Source organism: Mastigoproctus giganteus, chromosome 8 (assembly GCF_048544385.1).
Source record: "Mastigoproctus giganteus isolate SK-2022 chromosome 8, ASM4854438v1, whole genome shotgun sequence".
Classification (NCBI taxonomy): Eukaryota; Metazoa; Arthropoda; class Arachnida; order Uropygi; family Thelyphonidae; genus Mastigoproctus; species Mastigoproctus giganteus.
This window is the reverse complement of record NC_143582.1, coordinates 145268656-145294508: the sequence shown is the minus strand read 5'-3', so window position 1 is coordinate 145294508 and position 25853 is coordinate 145268656. Positions and strand designations below refer to the sequence as shown.

Sequence of the window (25853 nt, the reverse complement as noted above, 5' to 3'; positions counted from 1 at the left end):
ACCCTTTTTATTTAAGTGTATCCCATCCCTATAGAAGCAGTCTCTCCTGTTAACAAGTATAGTCCAGGCTGAAAAAAATTTTATGTCTTGAGCCTTGCACAATCTTTCCAGGGCCGAATTGATCTACAAGGCTCTCATCATATACTCCCTCCTATCATGTCTGGGCAGAATTGCAGACACTTTCAAATTCAACCGTAATTCACGGCTTTTTTTCAACAGTGACCTATACTTCTTAAGTAATTCTGCCGGTCTCGGCAGAATTACAGTAATGGTAATTCAGCACAGATGTTGGAGCGCTCTTGCAGCTCTGGTTTGGCACAAGTTGGGGCACCTCCCCAGTCAAATGCAGGGTATTTACGTGGCCGCCGCTTTATATTGGCGCCTCTCTATATCCTTGCTGCCAACCACATGGTGACCACTGCGGTCTCGCAAAGAAAAGATATAGATGATAACGCAAATAGCCTGCTAAATTCCCAGTTGAAATTTAAAACTTTCTTACCATGGGATTCCACCAGTTGACTTCTTTAGGTGGGAACACTTTTTCTGGCAATAACTATAATTAAAATGCATATTTAAGCACATTTTTCATGAGCGTTGATCAGCACGTCCGACTAGTAAGGCAGCCATATTGGCTCCATGGCTCCTGGGTGTAAGGTGTAAGGTGTGTTTAGTGTCAGACGGCACCATGGGTTCCCCCCATCTCCGCGTAGTTTTCATTGTGGGTGCACCAATTCACTGGAAATGCCAGAGATTTAATAGTGTATGGATATTGTATGTGTAGTGCCGTGTACCGTTGTTCATCTGGTCGTTTAGCCGCTGGACCCCTGCTGAGGCCCAACGTCGCCCCCCCCTTCGCCCCGTGGAGGTAGACCAGGAACCCAGTAAACTTAAGTTACTCTAGCAGGTCCTGCCACCTAATTTCCTGAGATTTCAGTGACTAGGACCTTAAAAAAAAAGTAAAGAAATAAAATAAAAATAAAAAGATAAATAGATAAAATAATAATAAGAAAGAAAAATAAATAAAAAAAATAAAAATAAAATTATATTGTATTTATATTGCATGCATATATGTGTATACAAGCACATATATATACACATGCACATATGTACACACAACGTGCATACATGTGCCAACGTCAATCGTGGGGGTTGACGTCACTTGAGTTGGGTGTATATATGTGTGCATACAAGTAAATCTATATATATATGTGTGCATACAAGTAAATCTATACACACATGCACATATGTACACACAACATGCATACACATACCAACGTCAATCGTGGGGTTGATGTCGCTTGAGTTGAGCCAGAACGTGGGTGAAGATATTTTGGATGTATTTAAATTTAGGTGTGTGGGGCTTCGCTAGCGTGAAGATAGAGAGGGGGGGGGATGAAGACTGGGGGGGAGAAAGCCAGAAGTATGGAGCCAATAGGGAAGACAGCCCCAAGTTTCAGTGTGGCATGCCCATGCCCCACCAGAGTAGAAATGAGGGGGGGCGACGAGAGAATCGTATCCCCCGGGAGTACGGTTTAAAGGTGAAGGGGGCTAGGTGCCCTCTTCAGGCTGCCGTGGGCAACCCAGGAGCGGGATTGCTGACACTCATCTGTCTTGCATGCTTACTGGTGGGTGCTGGATGTGGGTGCAGTATGCACCGCCAGAGTTAGTAGACCCAGGCTCGGCTGCTCGTGCTAGGGACGAGCAGCAGGCGGTATTTGCCCACTGGGTTATCATCTGGTGGCAGAGTAGGCTGTTTCACTTTACAACACATTACACACATATGTAAACATGCTTACACTAACAGGCTTTATATGACAGCATGGTATTATGCCTACATGCTAAATTGATGGAGATGTATGTATGTACGGGTGCCACCCTTCTACAGTTAAATACATACATACGTACATGCATCCCGTAGCCAAGCATCTATTCATCAGATTCAACAAGATTATCGGATAGAATTCTGCAAATTGTTTGATGATGTCCACTTCTAAGAGGTCTGCACCAGGTATTTTCCTCTCCTTCATTTTTGGTTAATGCCATGTCTAACTCCACTGCAGTGAAAAGGTGTTCCATCGTGAGTGATTGGTAGTCTTGGTTTCGGTCAATTATATCTTGCTGGTCCCTAGTGAAGGCTGTGCGTTCAGCAGTGTATACAGCATACAGGATGTTGTTGACTGAGTCTATGTACGGCGGGAAGATGTCGACGATGACAAGAGAACAGGAAGACTGCCAACTTCAACAACAGACTAGAATGTGGAAAAAATTCGAGATGTGAATTCGACTAATCGCAGAACAGTTGACAAAGAAACAGTAAGAACAATTTTAATTTTGAAAGATCAGTTGGGCATGAGAAAGGCGTCCTGACAGACGATCAGAAGCAGAAATGTGTGGAAGTTTGCAATGCAAATTTAGAAAAAAAATCGTGAAACTCTCCACTTTTTGGATTCAGTAATAACAGAAAATGAATCCTTCAGTACTATGCTCAAACCAAATGTCAAAGCATGCAGTGGAAACCTCCCTCTTCTTTCCCTGCTTAAAAAAAGCAAGAATGTCTCGATTGAAGATCAAGTCCATGTTTGTCATTTTCTTTGATTGTCGTGGTGTTACTCATCATGAATTCGTCCCGCCAAATTAGACATTTTATAGAGATTTGAGGAAGACTGAAAAAATTCAAAAGACACGACCCAATTTATGGCCAGACAAAAATAGTTTTTGCGTCATTTTTCTGTTGCAGTGAGAAACGTTTTTATGAAAAACGATATCTGGCACAGTATGACTTTTTCTGTTCCTGAAAATTAAAATCCACCTCCAAGGAAAACGATTTGAAGACTTAGCAGACATTCAGAAGAACACAACGCAGCAATTAAAGGCGGTATCTTCCGAGGGCTTCTGCTACTGCTTTAAATCCTGGAAATCGCGTATGGCGCGCTGCATAGGCGTGGCTGGAGAGTACTTTGAAGGGGATAAACATTGAAATTGTATTTAAAATAATAAATGATTTAAAAAATATTTTTCATTTATGTTTTTTTATTTTTATCCACACCTTGAATTTGTACAAACTTCAACACTTGTCGATTCCTTATAAACCCCTGGTTGATGTTTTGCAGGGATGTCCGTCGAGTACTACTCTTCCGAATACCCTGGTCAGATGGAGTGGTCGACTTTGAGTGGTGGTGGCTGTAAGAAATTGCACAAATCGATAGGCCAGCTATATAACATCCTGTATGGCTCTCATGCCTTTGTGTATTCCAAGTCATGTATTTTACAGAAAGGATTAATGAATCATGAAAACAGGGGTGTCTGGATACTTTTTTGGAAGTTTGTGTACCTTTTGTATTTCAGGGAACAGAATAATAAATAAGCGACCAATAAGTAAAAATTAAATAATAATAATGATTAAACGAAATTGTGGATGTATTTAATTAATGATATTAAGATGCACCGCACCCACGTTTGGAAAGGCAAATTTTGAGAAAAAAATATTCTGTTGCATGTATTTGAAACACAGATTCATGTATACTTACTAAACAAAACGCAGTGTAGAGCGACGCTTTTAATTTATCAAAGAACGCCAAAACCCATCGTGCTATTCATCTCATCTATCACTAATATTATAGGTTTAATTCGCATTTAAGGAACAGGCTTACCCGCAGTCCTAGAAAATTCCCAGGAAAGGATATACTTGAACCAGAAATCATAAAGCGTGTTGTGGATTTAACACCAGGACTCCTACTTCGACTCTATAACTGTTGTCTGAAACAGGGGTACTTCCCCAAGGACTGGAAAATTGCCAATACTAAATTAATCCTAAAAAATCCTAACAGAAATCCAACTCTTCCGACCCCTTATCGGCCCATTGCTTTGCTGTCGGTTTTGAGCAAGCTCTATGAAAGACTTTTATATAAGCGGATTCAACAGTACTACTCCACAGCAAACCTCGAAGCAGCAAACCAATATGGCTTCAGGCCGGGACTGTCAACAATCGAAGCCATCAGGAATCTTATAAATACTGTACTGCCAATGCATGCCAAAGTAAATACTTTCTGGTGATCGCTGTGGATTTTGCTAGGGCGTTCGACTCCGTCTGGTGGCCGAGCGTCCTTGGCAGACTCCGCAAAGCGCATGCTCCCGTAAACCTTTACAATACTATCAAAGAATACCTGTCCCAAAGAAGAATTGAAGTCATAGCTCCCTTCCAAAGAATAACACGAAATATCCATAGAGAATGCCCACAGGGGTCCGTTCTTGGCCCCCTGCTTTGGAATATAGTCTTCGACGACTTCCTTGACACCAACTTGGGGGAAGTAAAGTGTTAAGCCTTCGCAGATGACCTTGCACTGATGGTGGCGGCAGACTCCAGGACCCAACTGGAGATACAGGCAAACCATGCCCTAGAGATCCTACAACAATGGGCGGAAAAAAACTTCCTACAAATTGAACCGACAAAAACAACGTCGATCCTTCTCAAAGAATCATTAAATATCAGAAGACCTCCGCAAATTAAAATAAAAGGAAAAACGGTAAAGCTTACCACCTAAATGAAATATCTAGGTGTCATCCTTGACAACAATCTCTTCTTCCAACCTCACCTCAAGCAACTAAGAATAAAAATTAGAAACTACTCTGCACTGGTCGCCCGTGTTACAAGGCGTGATTGGGGCCTGAAAAAGCGAACACACTATCTCTCTCTACTATAAGGCTACATTTATACCAGAATTCTCATATGCTGCTCCAATCTGGTTCCACAAGACAGCCATGGCCGTAAATAAAAGAATTCTTGATTCAATCCAGAGATCAATCCTTCTAACAATAACCCGCGCATGCAGGACTGTCAGTACGCAGGCGCTCCAGGTGCTGGCGGGGGTTCTCCCTCTGGACCTGGAGATTATCAGGTGTGGCCTGTCATACTACCTATCTAAAAGGATGCCCGTCACATTCATGGGGTACACCATCGAACCTTCAAATGACAGAAAGACTGAAAAGACCCGATTATTGGGGTATCTGAAGCAAGAATGGCAAATCCGCTGGACAAACAGCACCAAAGGAGAAGTGACAAGGAAATTTCTTCCGGACATACACAAAGTTTACCCTAAATCATCGCCTTAGTTCCACCGACTGCACTCCACTTACCTCCTGGCGGGTCACGGACCTTTCAATGAAAAACTTGCAGCCTTTCGGCTAGCGGAGGACCCACATTGTCCATGTGGGGAACGCGAGAGCTGGCAACATTTGATGCACCAATGCTCACTGTACGACGACCTACGTGGAATTCTAATCACCAGACTAACTTACCTCAGGACCGGGAACACCATCTCCTGGACAGCTTCGATGAATATAGTGCGCTCGCCAAATTTGCACAAGACTTATTTGCAAGAAGGAGAACACAAATTGCAATCAATAATGCACGCCGTTAGCCCAGGGTTCCCTGCACATGAGCATCCAAACTCAACCAGACTATGGCCGTTATGGTGGGACCTCACTCTCTCTCTCCCAGGATTGAACATCCATCGCAAAGGATAGACGATCCGTCACCATCTATGCGGACTCCTACTAGACAATGATCTCTCTCTGGACGGGACTCTTTCTCCCATGTGCGACGCAACGACTGGACATGACCACAGCAGCTCTGCTGCAGCACGCCGTCTGGCGTTCTGAACTACTGGACACCTTTGCCCAGTTCACTTTTAAAACCCCATCCCTAGGCAGGGAAGGGGAAGAGATGGGCCTCTGTCTCATCCGCTCCCATGCCTCCCCCTTTTTCCCTGGTGGGGCTTGCTCCGCTGACACTCCTGTAATTTTTCAGTGTGAAAAATTAACCTAACCTTCATTTAAAACCTATCTCGGCCTTACCTAAACCTCTAGCGTCTACCCCATTTTTTTTTTTTACATAGGCCCTAGCCACTGAAATCTCAGGAAATTAGATGGCAGGGCTTGCCAGAGTAAATAATTGTAATACTGGTGTACCTGGTCTGCCTCCACGGGGCCAAGTGTGGGCAACGTTGGGCCTCAGTAGGGGTCCAGCGGCTAAATGACCAGATTAACAACGGTACACGACAGTACACATGTACAATATCCATACACTTTTAAATCTCTGGCCTCAACAGTGTTCTGTTTCACATGACAATGTATATTACGCGGAGATGGGGGAAAACCCCTAGTGCCGTTTGACACGAATACACTTTACACACTCTTCAAAGAGTGTAAGATATTCAGTGCCATCAAGGGCATTGCTCATTCCAAATTTCTTTGAAGACGGCAACTGTCTCCTGTTTCACTAACTACCACGTTTTCGTCCATTCGCACACCTGTAGAATTGTTGGTCACTTCATTCGTCTTGTGGTATCAAATCGTGATTTGGCACTTCCATCCAGTTCGGTTCATTCCTCACACTTGAATGATTTAAAGGGTATCTTAATTGAGATATCCAGAAGCTGCTAGCTGTGCCCCTTTGGAGTTACATTGAACATAATTCAGCAGCCGTTCTTTTTTTGAATTTGGTCGCACACTAAAAAAGCCAACTTTTTAGGTGTCTTTTTACAGGGTGATTCAAAAAGGACTTTACAACTTTTTAAGTGTATAGAAATTTATTCAGGAGACTTATTATATAATTTATTGAACTATCATATTGTAGCAAAAAACATCATGTTTTACTTAGAACAGTCATTTTGTTTCGATGTGACTGCCATTGGTGATACGGTAGACATCCCATCTGAACTCAATTTCCTCCCAAAAGCGACGTAACATATCTGGCGTAACTTCTGTAACTGCGGCGGTGATTTTAGTTTTGAGCTGGGCAAAATTGGTAGGCAAGGAGAACAAACACTCGATCTTTAATGAAACCCCATATAAAAAAGTCTAGAGCTGTCAAATCTGGGGAACGAGGTGGCCATGCTAACGGCCCTGCTCGAAAAATCCACCAACCTGGAAAAACGGTTATTGAGGAATTCCCTTACGAAGATAATCGACGAAGATGACCACGAAGGACGCTTTCACTTTCATCGAGACGGAGCACCGACTCACTACCTGGCGGAGGTAAGGGAATTCCTCAATAACCGTTTCCCAGATCGGTGGATTGGTCGAGCAGGGCCGTTAGCATGGCTACCTCGTTCCCCAGATTTGACACCTCTAGATTTTTTTTCTATTGAGTTTCATTAAAGATTGAGTGTTTGTTCCGTCCTTACCTATCAGTCTTGCCGAGCTCAAAACTAAAATCACCGCCGCAGTTACAGAAGTTACGCCAGATATGTTACGTCGCTTTTGGGAGGAAACTGAGTTCAGATGGGATGTCTACCGTATCACCAATGGCAGTCACATCGAACCAAAATGACTGTTCTAAGTAAAACATGTTTTTTGCTACAATATGACAGTTCAATAAATTATATAATAAGTCTCCTGAATAAATTTCTATACACTTAAAAAGTTGTAAAGTCCTTTTTGAATCATCCTGTATTTTGTCCATACTTTCTCTAGCCACTGTTAGAATTAAAATCACGTACCTAGTGTACATTCGGTCCATAAGACGCAAGGGAATTTTGGGCAATGTTTTACAAGAAAAAAAAAACAGTCTTATGGTCCGGAAAATATGGCCCTTGGTGTTGTTAGAAGACTGTCCAAACCTCTTATTTTATTTATTTATTTATTTTTTTGGCTATAGAATTTAAACTGCTTAGTTAATGCCACCATATAATGCCCACAGAAGACAAAATTTTCCTTCACAACAACGAGTTTCCATCGTATTGCACTACTTGTAAAAAATGACATCTACAAATCTACCAGTTGCACTGCGTTTAAACAAATGTGTTTGAAAATAGTGCAGTACTAGGGCAGCTCATGTGAATGCAAAGTTTGTTCTGCCGTGAGCATTAGCAAAACAATCTATATCTAACTGGCTGTAAAGCGATTATGTTCACCATTTGGACGTAGTTCTTAATGTGCGGAATATTGATCTCGAAAGAGAGTAGTCTTAAGTGCATCATTTGCAATTTTTGTGAGTCAGCTTTCTGGGGAAAAATTCTAAAAATCGGGAGCATTCTGTGGTAAAATAATTTTTGATGATATCTGGTAATCCTAGGCTACATAGGCTGGCAGCCGGTATGCTGTGACCGTTCGTGGGCATTTGGCTTAGACTGAAATTGAGCAAGAAACTGTCGGCCCTCTGGCGGTCGGTGAACTTCGGAACTAATTTATTTTCCATAAGAGTTTTCTGTATCCTTTTAAACACACAGATGCGTTTTGTGCATCCTCTTAAACATGCAGTAAAATTTTGAAGGCAATCTGCCGTTCCATAATGATCAAGAAAATAAAACACCATTTGGCAGAGGTGACGGGAATTTTAATTACAAACACAGTATGTTCATAATTAAAATTATATACTTTAATTTATCTGATTAACTGACTTACAAAAATGCAATTTTGTGACCCAAGCTTTCTGGGACACATTCCAAAAATCCTGAACATTCCAGGGAAAAATAGGTAGAATCGTGTGGAAACGGCTGGATTAGATGGAGTCCCTTCAGGTTGGGAGAAATTTTTATAGGATTTTTTCAAACTGTGATCGAGTTAGTTGGTGTCGAGCGATGGGTGCACTCAGATAAATCTTGAGTGATGAGGATGAAATTTCTTTCATCCTCATCACTCAAGGAGTTTGAAAAGTTGCTTCATGAAGAATAGTCCAATGGTCCTCTGGTAAACTCGGGTTTATCATTCGACCATGAATACACATTCTGTAGTTTATATATAAAAAAGAGAAAATATATGGAAACATCTGCGTTAAGAGTTACAGGTATGCACTAATATGGTGTTCGGCCACCCTTTGTTTTTAAATCAGCTTAGATTCAGATAAATCTTGAACTGTCTTAAGAGGACCATTGGACTATTCTTCATGGAGCAACTTTTCAAACTCCTTGAGTGATGAGGATGAAAGAAATTTATCATACTCGAGTTTTGAGTTCTTATATCCAAGAACTGTCTGTGAGGAATGATCGGTTCAGTGTGGTGTATTTGTGATTTCGCTTTTTGAAATTTTTGAAAAATAAGCCCGTAACTAAAACTGCATGCACCGCTTCAGCCTGTGTATATACTTTTCTATATAATATCGGTGTAGATACACCATACATAGCTCTTAAAGCAAACACTACGAAAGTAGTTAAAGGCATCATTTCATCTATATCTCATATTGTGATCATCCTTCACAACGAGTTACCATGTATTGCTCTACCTCGAATAAGTAACGCTTCGCTAATAGAGAAGTCTATTGTTATTTATTCTCGGTGGGTACCACCACCACCCAGACAGCACCGTTTCAAGACTTGTTAGCCATTCATCGGTGGGTGGGCAGATATCCTGGTATTGCTATCTATAACTGTTATCTACTTCACACATTTATAACCTCCCTATTTCTAAATCCAGTATTTTTCTAACCTTAATACTTACCATATTCAGATTTAATATTCAAACCTTAATAATTCCCAATTTTCTCTGCCCTTCGACTCCTTTTCAAAGAATTTCCACAACGCAGGTAAGGCAGATTTGTTAAGAACGTCATACGTCATAATTTCATTGATGACAACCAGTGAATCTAGTCCAAACGACATAAAACAGGTCCGTATCATTACTACAAACGGACTTCTTGTTAAGGCATTGCAATCTTTGGGCATACACTATACCGAGGTGCATAAATCTAATACCAGACTACGTAGAATGATTCATCATCCACATCACGAAATGTCACTTCTGTGCTCTACGATGCCTTTTTTATGCACCTGGATTGATGGTGGCGTGCACTGCTCGGAGATGATTTCGTCTTTACCAGAAACTGTGCCTAACCCATTGTAGGAATGTTTTTCTCATAATTATTGATCCTTCACTTATCCCAGTTCTGTCAGCTGTCTCACTTTTCAGCTCTTTGAAGGCATTTCCCCTCACTACACTTTTAAATTGTCGACATACTTTAGGGGGTCATTAATGATGGTCTGCTTTTATTGGGATAAATTGCCGCGTCACTTCTGTCATCAGTTGGTGCATAGTGTTTCCAGAAGTTGATTTAGGTAGCCCACTCTTTCTGCTATCTAGACGTATGGACTGATCCGCTGTGTGGCAGTCTGCTATTATGCCTCTTGTGTGGAGTTGGGGGAGCACCCTTGTCCCGCCTTTCATGTAACACTATACATTCTGACGCCTCTTGTAAAGATGAAGGTCGTTTTTTTTGTCCCTTCAGTTTCATATACCTGCTATTAAGTATGCATTTAATTAATATCCTACTTTTTAACTGATCGTGCCATCTACCCGTCATCCTTTAAAAATAAGAGTTAATTTCTCTGGAATTAACCACTACTTTCCAGGGATGAAGTGTCCCAATCTATATTTGATGATAATGTACATTGCACACGACAAAATTAACAGAACAAAATGTTTTTCATTAATATTTTATTGTGAACAGTTTTTTTGTTAGTTGTTGACGCATCGGCTTCAGTGGCCATAATGTACCTCCCAAAGTTTTTGCATTTTACTCTGATCCAAGCCCGAGGCGGGATTCGAACCTGTGACCTTTGGGTTAGTAGGTAGGCATTTTATCCACCTGGCTAGCCCAGTTGGCGTTATCAACAGTGTCACCGAAGGCGAATATTTGACGTAATTGGCAACCTGGCATGAAAATTCTGAGTATCTACTACAAATCGATTTACCGCCCTACAGAGCTGCACATTATGCAAATTATGAAATGTCAGGAATCGTTATACAGAAACTATCAAGAAAAGTAAAAAGAGATCGTGAGAGGGCTTGGTCTCCACAACAGGAAATACTAATCCCTGGGGGGGGGGTGGTTTACAAAGTCACCATCAACAAACCCCCCAGAGGTGAAGTTTTAACATCCATTCGGACACCGCAGGGTGTGCTCACCACAACTTGTGAGAAATCAATGGAAAATATTCTCGGCGTTATTTTCAAGGACCCAGCTATACCGATCCAACAAGAACAGCACCAATTGTGCCAAGAAAACCAGAATTATGACACATCGCAACAGGAGCCCTCTTTCTCACGGGAGGGGCTCCTGGTAGCCGTCGCAGAGATCAAAACTATGAAATGTCCTGGCTTAGATCTGATCGAACCGGAAATTGTTAAAAAGGTAGCTGAGTACGCACCGAACCTTGTGCTGGATCTGTTTAACTGCTGTATGGAAGCAGGAAAATACCCAACTGAATGGAAGACAGCAAATATTAAGTTAATTTTGAAGAACCCAACCAAACAGCCAGAGCATCCAGACTCGTATAGACCCATTGCACTTCTATCATTGGTGAGTAAACTGTACGAAAGATTACTGCATAAAAGAATTTCCCAGCACTACGAAGCAGCGGGACTACCAGCGGCGAACCAATATGGGTTCAAACCAGGTTCCTCCACGATAGATGCATTGAAAAAATGCTCATTGCAGCGAGGGAATGCAGCAGGAAATACTTCCTCCTGATCTCCAACAACTTCGCCGGGGCGTTTGACTCACTTTGGTGGCCGAGTGTGAAGCAAACTCAAGAGCTCAGCTTGAGACCCTGGCCAACCACGCCCTTCGACTGCTTCAAACCTGGGCAGCAAAGAACTATCTCACGATATCACCTGCGAAAACCTCATTCAATCTCCTTAAAGGCTCTCTCGACCTGCGTAGACCTCCCCAAATTAAAATTGATGAGAGCACGATAAAATTGGCGCCACAGTTCAAATATTTAGGTACTCTCCTAGACAGCAAACTATTCTTTCAGCCACACCTTAAATACATCAGAACGAAGATCAGGAACAACTCGGCCCTGATGGCCAGGGTCTCGCGTAGAAACTGGGGCCTCAACAAGAGAACGCTGGCACTCTATTATAAGACAGTTTTCATCCCGGCTATCTTATATGCTTCGGCCATATGGTATGATAAGACCACGCTAGTAGTAACTAGAAGAACGCTGGATTCTACCCAGCGATCCATCCACCGCGCTATAACCCGCACCTGCAATACAGTGAGTACTCCAGCCTTACGAGTAATAGCAGGAACGCTCCCACTACACCTAGAAATCGTTAGAACTGGAATGCTCTATGATCATTCAAAGGAGTCCCAGTTATCTTCCTGAATTTTACAACCGATCCCACTAATAATAGGAAGGCAGAAAAACTACACCTACAGAACCACCTGCTGAAGGAGTGGCAAAACAGATGGGCCGGTACCACCAAAGGAGAGATCACCCACAAGTTTTTTCCACAGACAAATAGAGTATACCCGAAATCACCATCATGGTTCTTCCCAGGACTTCATACAACTTACTTAATAACAGTTGTTGTTGTTATTTGGTTTTTAGGAGCATTAGCCATATTATGCCATATTTGGTTTTTAGGAGCATTAGCCATATTATGCCATATTTGGTTTTTAGGAGCATTAGCCATATTATGCCATATTTGGTTTTTAGGAGCATTAGCCATAACTAAGGCCATATTGCTCAGGGGATATGCGGTGGTCATTCCCTGACCTTTCCGCATCCTCCGTATTTGGTGGTCACGGGCTCGAACCCCGGTCTAATCAAGAAGCGTGTGCTACGCACTGCTTCTCCTGCCCACCTGGCTACGGAGGCGCCTTTAATAACAGGGCATGGCCCCTTCAATGCAAAGCTCGCTGGCTTCAGACTCACAGAAAACCCACATTGCACTTGTGGAGAGATAGAAGACTGGAACCATTTTATGTTTGACTGTCCCGTCTACGAAGACCTAAGATGTATTCTGATTACAAAAGTGAGATATCTTCCAAGAGGACAAGAATTTCTCCTTCTTGAAACGGAAGAAGATTATAAAGCATTATCACGATTCGCCCAGGACCTCTTTGCGAGAAGAAGGGTGTAAATTTCCATACACTGAGGAAAAGAAGAACTGCCACCCGACTATGACAACCCAAAGACAAAACATCACCAACCAGCATTTCTACTCCTTTAAACGGAAGAAGATTAAAACCGAAAACTTGATGACAGATTGCAAGCGCAACCTCAACAACCTGAACTGCAAGTACGGGACTTGTCCCAGGAATGACCCACAACCCTAGAAGTTAACGTCTCTTTAGAAGAACTAGAACTTAAATAGAAGACCTACCATGGACTTCACCTCATTGCAACTCTGCTGCCAACGCCACAGGAGATCCTATACCTGTGCTCTCTTGCACTGTATTTTCTTTCCACTTCCATGAAGAAGGGAGGAGATGGTTTCACTGTTTCTTCCCCTCATTGCCCTTCTTTTCCTCCTGGTGGTACATGGACCTGCCCCACTGACCACAGGGGTCACCTCCTCTATCGACTCCTTACTTCCTGTTTCCTCACCCCCAGCCTGCAGTCTTTCCCCTACTCTGTTCACTTTCACAGCATAACCCCACACAGTCTAAATTTTATTTAATCCTTTGACCTGGGGTCACTTTCCCTACTGGCTCCATATTTCTAACTCCACCCCCGTCTTCAGTCTCTCCCCTACTCTGCCTAAACACCAGCGAACGCCCCACACAATGTCAAAATTTTAAAAAATTGTCAAAATTCCAACTGCATACGAAAACTCCTCTCGGCCTAACCTTTCAGCGACTGCTTCCCAATACTATTAAATTATTATTATTATTAATCCTTTTTTTTAGGTCCTTGCCACTGAAATCTCAGGTAATTGGGTGGCAGGACCCGCCAGAGTGAAAACTTAAAATTACTTGGTTCCTGGTTTGCCTCCACGAGGCATAGTGTGGACAACGTTGGGCCCCAGCAGGTGTCTAGCGGCTAAATGGCCAGAAGAACAACGATACACAACACTACACTTACAAAATCCATACACTTTTAAATCTCTGGCCTTCCCAGTGAATGGTACACCTACAATGAAAGCAACTCGGAGATGGGGGAAACCCCTGGTGCCGTTAGACACGAACACACTACACACTATATATGCAAATTATTCATTCCTGTAAAAACTGGGGTTGTGACCACATCACTTCATTCCCGTTTTTTTTGGCTTGCTCAGCGGACTAGCCACATCTCCAATACTCACGTTGTCAAGTCGTCGTTTAGATATTTCTTTGAGATGGAGGGCCATTGGATGACTTGAAGCCAGGCAGTCGCAGGCGGAGGTGGCACGCTGTGGCACAGCAGTGGCGTATAATGTCATGCAGTGGCGTCTCGGCACCATGGAAGCAGTTTCAGGTGACAGGAACCATTACAAGAAGAGCCGGACAAGGTCGCCTGAAGACTATGTTAACCAGAGCAAACTGCTATCTGGCTCTAACAGCAAGAGGGAACTCTACGATGTCCTGTCATGAACTGTCTTTTTGGGTTGCTGCGGCCACAGGTGAGAACATTTCCAACCGGACTTTCAACACCTTATTTAATAAGGTGTTAAACGGCACTATCAATAGATTTAACATATTCATTAAAATAATCTTCTGTGCCACCAATTGGAAATTATCCATTATTTAAACCATTCTATGCAAGAACAAATTATCTTTTTTTCTATACATTAAAATAATTTTCCTCCTAGTGATTTTTATTCAGCCAAACGGGAGAAGAGGGAAGAGGGATATATTAAAAAATAATAAAATACGTAACAGAAGCTTTTACTGTGGTAAAACAAACTTCTGTTTTTTACGTGGTCATGCTAGATAAACCTCGTGCACACACTTTGTTTATCTAGCATGACCACGCGGTACCATTCTTGATTTCCATATGTAACGTATTTATGTATTCATAGCTGAGGAAGGGACACACACACAGTGTCGAAAAATTCTGTATTTTATTTTAATTTTATCAAAAGAAGCGAGCGCAGGGAGCAGGGAGCGAAGCCCACTAGTGGTTATTAAAATTATTATAACTAACTGGACAGTAGATTAATAAGACAAGTTTGGAGAAATTTGATGCTTCTGGACGCTCCTGCTTCGAGAGTATCCACGTATTTGTCGGTGGATTTTGAGCTTTTATTGGCCTGTTTTATTGACTTAAATAGCATAATAAATCGTATTCTATAAAGGCCTTATAGTCCCTTTATAGCACCCTCAGTTCATTTTTAAATTTAGCTAGAGATGTTGTAAGATACCACTTAGTATACGTAGAATCAGTGGTGAGCTATAGTGGGCTCCCATGGGCTCGTGAGAGCCCATTGTTATTTATTTTTTTTTTTTGAAAATTTGTTGTTGTTCTTTTGGTTTTTAGGAGCATTTGCAACTAAGGCCATATTGCTCCGGGATATGCGGTGGTCATTCCCCGACCTTTCCGCATCTTCCGTATTTGGTGGTGACGGGCTCGAACCCCGGTCTAATCAAGAAGCATGTAATACGCACTGCTGCTCCTTCCCACCTGGCTACGGAGGCACCCTTGAAAATTTGCGAGCCCATTGTTGAAACGATCATTTATTTTACAAATGAAATCCTGAATGCAATTATTGAGTATCCAGAGCCGAAACTACGGTGGGGGCGAGCGGGGCCCCCCATTCCCAGCATTTTTAATGGCTCAATGAATTGGCTATGTTTTAAAATGTTATGTTATATATTTTAAAATTGCTTCGTTTTTGATTTAATTACAGTCGGACCTCTGTTTAACGAACTTCTTTATAGCGATTTTTTTTATTCCCCCTTGGTAATTACATTTAAAATAGTTTCCGTTGAAAGATGAAATTTTCCATGTAACGAACGGATTAGGAGAGACAGCTTTGTATGCATTGTTCTCACCTCTGGCCTTTAGGCAATTTAGGTAATTAGAAAGTGCGAATTAAGGGTGAAAGGGATTACCGTTTCGCAATGTTAGTGGTGTCCGTAAAACCTAAGCAGTCACATACCGAGAAGTTGTGCTATTCAGTATGCTTTCCATAGCCATTTTTAAAAAAAAAAAAAATGTATTACCAATCTCCAAAAAACTGGCGCGATTTAAGGATGATTGGCAAAGAACTTGATGTGGAAACTATAAAGATCGGTCGTATGTTCGGGCCGCGATGTAGCTTGCGGACGGCGATCGGGTTGGAGAAATTATCCGCTTTGTGCAAACATTTTGAATCAGAAGTTAAATATGTGGGATTATTAATCCGACTTTTAATCTGGAATTTCTTAACCATTTAGCACTAATGATCGATATCCTGCAGGAACTCTCTTACCTTTCAGAAGCTTTACGGAATCACTATGGTAAAAGCAGATAAATTAATTATTCGAACTGTCAATGCAATTGCTAATTTGAAAATTTCTGAAGGAAATTATGAAGCTAAAGTTGAGATGTTGAAGTTGAAAGAATTTGAAGGAATCAAAATCGAAAGCAAAAAACAAAATTACCTCGTGCCAAGTTATTAAATGCATTATTTTATCCTTAAAGGATAAGTTATTAATGCAACAGGGTGATTTTAAATTAAAAAATAAAGAAAATTACGATAACGTTGAAAGAAATTTTAAACATATGCTACTCGAAATCGTGGAATGCGAAAAAAACTTTCGTCTCGGTTACAATACGGTGAAAACCGAATAAGAAATTTAAGTTTTCTGATAAAATATGAAATAAAATTTAATGATTTTAGAGATTTTGTCGAAGACAGTTTATCTTTAAAATCGAGTGAAGTTCCATTTTCAATTAAGAAAGCCAGAAATCCCTTTGAAACCATTGCGATTAACAGTGCTGAAGCTGAGTGAACTTTCAGCGTAATGAATAATATTGTGACAAATGAACGCGTTGCAGATTATGATGACCATACATCTAAATGGAAAACCATTGCTTCAATTTGATCCGGATCGTTACGTCATTTCATTCCTCTGTAATCATCCCTCAGCTATTGAATAAAGCAGAAGATCGACAACAAATATTAATAAAGAAGTAAACTGGCAATTTTTAGAATAAATTTTTCTTGAATATTTGTGAAATAATTTATTTTCATGAAATCTGTGATTTTTTGTGTACTTTTTCTAGAAAGTTTGTTTTTTTTATGTAATATTTGTTTTTATATTGTGCAATGTTTTGTGACAGTTTTTATGTTATTTGTGATGTGGGAATTATTTCATGTTAATTTTTATTCGCATTATTAAAATTTTAACACGAAAAAAATGTATCCATTATATTTCCCTAGTTGTTGAAAAAAAAGACCAATAAAAAAGTTGCGCTTGCGCCGAGCACGCGCGGTAGATGGTTTATGCGAAACATCCTTCGCGTTTCTTTTAGGAATTTTCATTTGTATATATTAATTACAAAATAAAAAAAGAGCTTTTTTTATCGTAATTATTTTATTGATCATTCACAGATTTTCATAATTTCTGGAAGACAAGATACAATGGATTTATGATAACTATAGTAAGAGTTGTATATATTGATTACAGTGGCGCTGGTGGTACCAGCTGTATGCTAGCTAAATTAGTGCGCTATTAAAATTAGTTAATAAAGAAGGTTTTAGGAAGTGTTGCTCAAAAAGAAGTTATATTTTAGATAAGGTAAGTGTTGGTGAGTGATAGGCTAAGATCTGGGACCTAAAGGTGGTTTCATTTTCCGACTGTGAACTTTTTTTTAAAATGTCTATCATTACTATTCTTGGATATAGGAAAACATAGGAAATTTCAAGGTCATTAAATTTTTAAAGAACTATAATTAGTCACTGGGAATTATTAGCGGAATAGTTGTGCTACCTGATAGCTTTCCGGTAGAAGTTTTCAGGATACCAAATTGTATGTAAAAATACTCACGTGTTGCTGAGTTATTTATTACTGTTATTTTCAAGGTCACAGTCATTCTACCGAGTCAGCCATTTTCATGAGATAAAAGAACTACAGCAGTGCCACCTGCTTGTTCAGTGGGAGTAGAAATTCGGCATAAATTGCGTAAAATTATTAAATTGCGACATCACCATTGTATAAGAGCTACCACTTCTATATAGCTGCGTAAGGCTTGGCAGATCGGCAGCTTAAATCCCTAGCCCGGATAAATGGGAAGGGTTTACGTCAGGAAGGGCATCCGGTCGTAAAAACTATGCCAAAACAAAAGGTGATTGATGGAAAGTAGAGGTGTCAGGACTACCGAACAAAGGACGGGTCCGGTTAAAGAAGCTAGTTTAGCTAGAGATGAAGGAATTGAAAAGTGTTAGAATAGGAACATTGAACATTGGGACCATGAATGGAAAGAGCAGAGAGATTGTGGATTTGATGCAAAGAAGAAGAGTGAAGATCCTATGCCTACAAGAGACTACGTGGAGGGGAAATAAAGCAAAAGAGCTTGGTGAAGGGTATAAGTTCTTTAGAGGAGCGGATGAGGGAGGAAGAAATGGAGTATTATGCCAGGCCCATATGAACGTGGGAAGAAGGCGAGGACAAAGAAGAAGTAAAAGATGTATACTTGCAAGTGCAACGTATCTAATTATCTCTGTAAAACAGCACCGATTGATGCACCCGACCGTGTATTTGAAGCAATATACGCAGCTGTTAGAGGAACCTAACAAAGGAATGTAACGAAAATGCGAGACGAAAAAAAAAAAAAAAGAAAGTGATTACAAATATTTATATTGTTGTAATTATACTTATTGCAGTAGTAACTTCAGAAAGCATGATTGTGATTTCATACTATTCAAAAATTCTAAAATGTTAGAACTCCAGACACTGTCGTATTCAGTTGTCATCGTAAGGCGAGGCATGACAACCAGGTTTTTAAGTTATTTTTTTTTTGATAGAGCTAGAAACGTTTTACACATTCACTTATACGTATGGTTAAGGGGGGTAATAAGCCGCATCTGTCCACCCCCCTAAATCAACCCCTGACTCGAGATATCATACCGGTCACGAAAAATGCGTCACGCGATCTAATCACACTACTAGTGCGAGCGTGGGAAGCGTCTCTAGTGAAAGCCGCTGATGGCGTCACTTCCGTGACCGATCAAATTTACTCGGTAGAAAGTCGAAAAAACTGCGAGCCCATTGTTAAAATGTTCACAGCTCACCACTGCGTAGAACCTTTGTGTCGGTGAATTGGCGCGAATATCCTATCTCGTAACTTAGCACTGTAGTGCGTATAGGGGAATTCTAGTGTCTTAATTATGGTAAATAGGTATTGTTGTTATTTGGTTTTTAGAAGCATTAGTAACTAAGGCCATATTGCTCCGGGGATATGCGGTGGTCATTCCCTGACCTTTCCGCATCCTCCGTATTTGGTGGCTCACGGGCTCGAACCCCGGTCTAATCAAGAAGCATGTGCTACGCACTGCTTCTTCTGCCCACCTGGCTACGGAGACGCCCGTAAATAGGTATACTGAAAGTTCGAATCACGTAGGGTTGCGTTAATAGATAATTTTTTTAGCTATTTTAATTAACTTATAACTTTACTATCGGAACTAATTGACAAATCGGTGATTTGTCAAAGTAATGCTTGACCTCACATTAAGAATTCTTGTTTGTTTTCCATAACAGCCGGGGTTGGCAAGGTGTTTGGGTGTATAAACGTTTCAAATGTGCGGGATGACAGAGATAGGGAAACAAGCCTAATACCTTCAAGGGGTATGTCAGGGTAGTAAACTATAGAAGAATACTTAGTCTTAACTGTGTCTTACAGAAATGTCAGGAGCGTTGTCAATAAAATGGCTGAATGAGGATGACGAATTCCACATTGGTTTATATAATGTATTTAGAAAAGATAAGAAAGATGGGAGGCATGGTGGTGTCTTGTTGCTTATTAAAACAGCCCGAGCGTGAAAATAGTTTTTTCTGAGTCTGATATTACTTCTGCCAGCATAGAATCTGGCTGGTATGAGTTAGTTGGAAGCAAAAGTATAAAGAAATTGATAGTAATGCACAGACCAGAAGATTGTGAAGACTATGAAGATAGTCTTTACATGCAAATGGAAAGGGCAATCTAGTGCAAATGTCTTATCATGGGTAACTTCAATCTGCCCCAGATTGATTGAAATAAGTGGGAGGGAAACTCACCTTGAGAAAATTTTCTTTTAAATAAATTGGATTATTATTTGTACCAGCATGTAAGAGAAAATACTAGGGGTAGAATATTCTTGACCTCATTATTACTTTCGAATGAGATGACATCTTATGCATAAAATACAGGAACTATTGGCAGGTAGTCATCACACATTCATCAGGAGTGGATTTTAATTTCGGAAGAGGGGACTTTCACAGTTTAAGACACTATATGGCATCTGTTAATTGGGTGGATTGCAGAGTGAGGGCAAATACACTTGAATTATAAAATAGCTTTAAAGCAAAAATCATAGAAGCCGTAAACGCATACATACCATTAAGAAAATATCGCAGGAGGAGAATGCCGAAATGGAACAATGCATAGCTGACTGGTCAAATAGAGCAGAATTTAATGATTTGTAATACAATCGCAGATAAGGTTAGAGAGGCCAAGCTGCATATGAGAAAAATAATTGTAAGAGAGCCAAAGAATGCGGACAGGGACAAGGAAGTTTTCGTGTATGTGAATACAACGAAGAATAAAGTGAATCAGATAGGACATTTGTACACTGGGTTTGAGAAAGTCTTAAATAACCCAACGGATGTTGCTGATGAATTGAATAGGTATTTTTGCATCTATCTTTACTGATGAAAGACTCTTCATGCTGAGAAGAGGCTATGCGAATGAGGCTGAGTCATATGAAATTAGTGATTGTGAAATTACCGATGACTATTTATTAGAAAAATCTCGAGCATAAAGGAAAGTAAGGCTCCTGGAGTTGATGGCATATACCCAGTAATTTTGAATGAGGCCACCAAGGAATGCATTGAACCACTGAAATTAACTGTGATGGCATTTTTGGATTGGAGAAGCGCTAACATATTACCAACACATAAAGGCGGTTCTAAGAGCGAAGTCAGTAACTACAGACCAGTTAGTCTGACTTCAGAGGTAGGGAAAATCTTAGAGGCAATAATTAAGAGCGCAGTCCAGAGACAGATAAATATGGCATTCTGATAGACACACAACATGGTTTTTTTAAGGAAAAATCATATCCTCCCCACACCGGGCCTTTTCCACCCAGTGTATGGAGGACGTTGACAATACCACTGTGCTAACTGCGCGGACAGTGTCTGCAGGGCAAAAAAAAAAAAAAAAACCAAAAAAAAAAAACCCTATTTAAGACACTTTATATAAATATATATAAGCAAAACATACAGAGTCACCCGGAAAGTTATTTAATCTATTCATCTGTATTTTATTTGTAAATTGCATGGGTTCTCTGGTCAGTTTGCTTGCTTTGCTGGACGAAAAACACCTGGTTCCGGGTTAAAACCTTGCTACTACGCCTGAGATCAAATACCTCAGCCACGGAGTGAAAAAAGCGTATAAAAGTTCCTCGCGTCATCGACGGGATTCGAAACCGAGCCTTTTTAACCGATGTGGGGAGGAAGATGACGATACCATTGTGCTTCCCGCTCAGACGGTGTCTGCAGGGCACTTGTCATTTGTATTAGTGCTTATCCTAGTTGCCTCTTGGCCCCATATGCAACTAGTTCTCAGCTGAGAATGTATTTTTAACCCATTCAAGGTTAGTATGTTAGCGATATTAATACAACTCAATAACAAATGACTTTCAAAAATAAAATAAATCCAAACAAAATAACAATATACGTGAACGACATCCTAATCCAAAAGGTTCAGTCACATGTTGATCATGGACTCAAGGGGGACGAAGGACTGAACTTCCTTCCGCACTATGCTTACATCCGTAGGAAAACATACGCGGCGCTCTGGTCAACCAGATAGGAACTCACCGGTATTAGAAACCCCGATTACGCAGTTGGATAGTCTGGGAATATTCTTTCCAGCAACCACTCTAAAGCTGTTTAATACCTTAAATATCAACCCTGAAAAACTCTGCACAAGCGAAACATACAGAAAAGAAGTTCTTGAAAACTTCTACCTGCAGATACAGATGTAAGAAAAAATAAACAGCACTAAGAACCCCCATACACTAGCTCACAGGAATCAAGAATCCCGACCTCATCTGGAAACACTCTCCTGGATATGTTTTACCTACTCCACTCTACTCCCACAAAAGAAACAGACTGCTGAAAACAGTAAAAATGAACCTTTTACGCTTTTACTCTGTATTATATTGTATTCTGTATACTGTTCTGCTGCGAATATCTGTGCTAATGTAAATATGGTGATGTTATGCTTTAAACGCAGCAGTATAAATTTTTACTCGTTTATTTCTTAAGTAAGTCTTAAGCGGATTACAAGTTATTAATGTATCGTATAATTCTGATAATAAGTACTACATGTATTGTATAATTTAGTAACGAGTGTTACATATAATGTAAAATTGTATATAATATTATTCTCTGTTGCATAACAGAATATGACCCTCTAGTCAATGGCTGTAACCGGGTGTCTCCTAGGAGAAATAAAGATAATAATAATAATAAAATTAAGACAGAACGACCTTTAGACTCGCAACGGAGACGGCGTCTCCGCCCCCATCACGAGTTATCGTCCCCACCGCCAGGAGGTAGGTCGCTCTATCTAGCAAAAAACGTCATCGACGCCTAAATGCGTCTTTGACAAATTCAAATAATTTACCAAAATAGTCTTTATTCAGACATAACCCCCAGAGTGGTCTGAGTGAGAGTGAGCGTCACTCGCTTCAGCCCCGCTCGGTGGTCTGAGTAATTAGGACAGTTTAGCATGATGTGAAGGCCAGTCTTTGGTTACCCAAATGAGCATATAGGTCTGAGGATGCCAGTCCCAACTAATGACTTCAAGCCATGTTAGATCAGGACACAGCAGACAACCAAGCCAAACTGGGGCCAAGGCCTTCGCCGGCCCACGGTGAGAACACAGGGTATAAAAGCGTGCAGTTGTCGCCCTTTTTCAGAGGTGGTCCATTGGTTCTGCCAAATGACCTTATGCTCATCAGTTATCCTCCTCCGCTCTGTTGTTAAATTTAAGGCCACATCTGCCGGCCCAACCGCACACGACCGGACGCCAAACGCCAGTCGGGGCTCCCTCTTCAGGCAGTACCTCAGATATGCTTTCGCCACCAGCAGATATGCTGGGAATTTACCGGCTAATACGCAAAGTGCATCGGTAGATATTGTCTTACATGCACAGGTAAACTCAAGAAGAGCAAACCCCTGGGCAGAGAGAAAGATCCGCCGGACATGAGAGTTTTCAACTCTTCCTCCCCAAGATCCAGCCGCGTATGTCAGGATTGGGACAAAGATGTTATCATAAAGGGGGCTGCATGCGTCAGGTACATAAAAAAAATAATAATAAAATAAAAAAAATTACGATATTAGGGTCACCCGTAAATGATTACATTTACCCATATATATTTTTTTTGTCTGTAAATTGCGTTTATTCTCTGGTCGATTTTCCTGTTTTGCTGGACGAAAAATCCCCAGTTTCTGGGGAAAAAACCTTGCTATCTACGCCCGAGACCGACTAACTCAGCCACGGAGTGAACATGTGTTTTTGTAAGGGGCGGCTCCTAGAACGTTAGTTCAATTCCGCGTCGTATCTCTGTGAAGAACAGTATCACTACAAATGGGCCAGATGTGTGTGACGTAGGTTGGTGTGTATTATGTGTGTGTTCTGTTGTTATGTTCTGGCCACTTGGCTACCCAGAAGCATCAGTCACCTGGACAGATGATTCTGGGTGCTCGTCCACACAACTATGCTGCGAAACGCCACTTGGCGATCTGAACGTTTTTTTTTTTTTTTATATAGGCCCTTGCCACTGAAATTTCAGGAAACTAGGTGACAGGGCCTGCCAGAGTTAATGAGAAATTACTGGGTACTTAGTCTACCTGCACGGGGCCAAGTGTGGGCAACGTTGGGCTCCGGCAGGAGTATAGCGGCTAAATGGCCAGAAGAACGATACACAATACTACACATATACAATATTCACACACTTTTAAATCTCTGGCCTTTGCAGTCAACTGTCTCACACCGACAATAAAAGCAACGCGGAGATGGGAAAAACCCCTGGTGCCGTTAGACACAAAATACATTTTACACTTTACACACCATGCATGTGGAGTGCATCGCCTTTCATCCTTGCCATGCATGTGACTTTCCGTCGGTGTGGGCCGTGCCAAGCCAATTTATTACCTGAGGCAAGAATGAAAAATTGCACCCTTCCCTAAAATATATATAAAAAAATTAATTAAAAAATATTACTTATTTAAAATACATTTCTGGTACACGTTTTAATAAAAAAATTAAAATTGAGGTTATAAAAATGACAACCAGTGGGCGACAACCTTGGTGACACCTGAGATAGCGCTGGCGCGCAGAGCTCGGTATCTGTACAGTGACGGGAAAAAGATTTCATCTTGCAAAAGCAAGATAAACGGATTGGAATAATCAAAACATAAAAACCGAAAACGTTGGCAGTTATTTAATCTTTCTTTTGCCCCCCCCCCCTTCAGCTTTTAATCTGAGGCAAGAGCATCGTTCGCCTCACCCTCGGCACGGCTCTATGAATACGAAACCCAATTCATCCGACCATCACACCTTATACGCAGTGTTCGCGTTATCAGGTGAGACACGAATGTTTGTGATGGGCGATCCGAAGGGACGCTGAATCGGCTGTCTGTATTTTTCCACATTCTATGGAGAGTACGTTGAACTGTTTCAGTACTTCCTTCTGAAAAAGTGCTCTGAAGAGATCGTTGCACCTTGCGACCATAATCCAACATTGCACAACGAAACGCTAACACTATTTGACTGATTGCCCTTGTCTGTATGGAATATGCTTGAAATACACATAGTGTTCAGTGTAAAGCGGCACCGGGGTCACCCCCAACTCTTCTTCTTAACTCTCCGATGCATACAGTTCACCGTAAAGGCCAGAATGTTTAAGTGTAGGGTTGTGTTCTTCCGGCCTTTTAGTCGCTGGGCCCTTATTGGGATCCCACGTTGCCCGTCACTCACCACGTGGAGATAGGCCAGGCAGTAATGGGGAGGCGATGATCCTCTGGCATAGCCCACCGCGGAGTCGCCTAAGACTCCGCGGTGGGCTATGCCAGAGGATCATGGGGGGTCCAAAAAAAAAAAAAAAAAACATGTTATAGTCGAGCACGGGGACATAGTGCAAACAGTGGAGCTGCCATAGTTTCCTCGTGGATGTATTACACAATAAAGTCTGCGCTGGTAGCACAGTGGTATCGTCACCGTCCTCCCCACACAGGGTGGAAAAGGCCCGGGTTCGAATCCCGTCGATGACGCGAGGAACTTTAGTGGACTTTTTTCACTTCGTGGCTGAGTTAGTCGGTCTCAGGCGTAGATAGCAAGGGTTCCCCCTCAGAAACGGGTTTTTTCGTCCAGCAAACAGGCAAATCGACCAGAGAACACACGCAATTTACAGACAAAATAAATATGGGTAGATTTAATCATTTACAGGGGACCCTAATATCATAATTTGTTTTTTTTTTTTGTATACGCAATAAATAAATTAAAAGAAAATACCTTGCGACTAGTTATGTCTCCGCCTTGACTAACCTCCTAGGCTCGCATGAGCTGCTGCAACCTTCTCACACTACGTTCATCCGCTATCGGTTTCTCACCGCAGGTTTTGACCCAGCGGTTGTTTTATTCCTTCTCTGTCACTCCTGTTGCACTCACACGACGGTAGGCAGGGAACAGCCCACTGTATCAGAGGTGGAGAGATCTCACTACCTTGAACCAACAATCATGCCTCCTTTAAAATTTGTCATATCTCAGCTTTCTCCAATGTTTATTGCCCTCGACACTGCTTGCCAGCTGTACAAATTGACTGCGTTCGCTCAGCCGAAACTTTATTTTTGTGGTGCTGTCCGTTTGCTCTCATTAGGGCCGGTGGTCCTTTTTCAGTGTAATACGCGTACATTAATTAGCGTTAGCATCAGCCAAAAAAAAAAAAAAACCCTT

General features: G+C 41.3%; 2 protein-coding genes across 2 annotated transcripts in view; one reads left to right on the top strand and one right to left on the bottom strand.

Annotated features, from left to right (window-relative positions):
- LOC150081895 (uncharacterized) overlaps positions 1–25853 on the top strand; it is a 199343-nt gene that overhangs the window by 78530 nt on the left and 94960 nt on the right. The gene's annotated exons all lie outside the window — the stretch shown is intronic.
- The window catches only part of LOC150081896 (lymphocyte-specific helicase-like), a 74288-nt gene that overhangs the window by 34375 nt on the left and 14060 nt on the right, over positions 1–25853 (bottom strand). Inside the window, 1 exon segment of the mRNA XM_090379385.1 lies at positions 500–553. Coding sequence (XP_090235511.1) covers positions 500–553 — 54 coding nt within the window.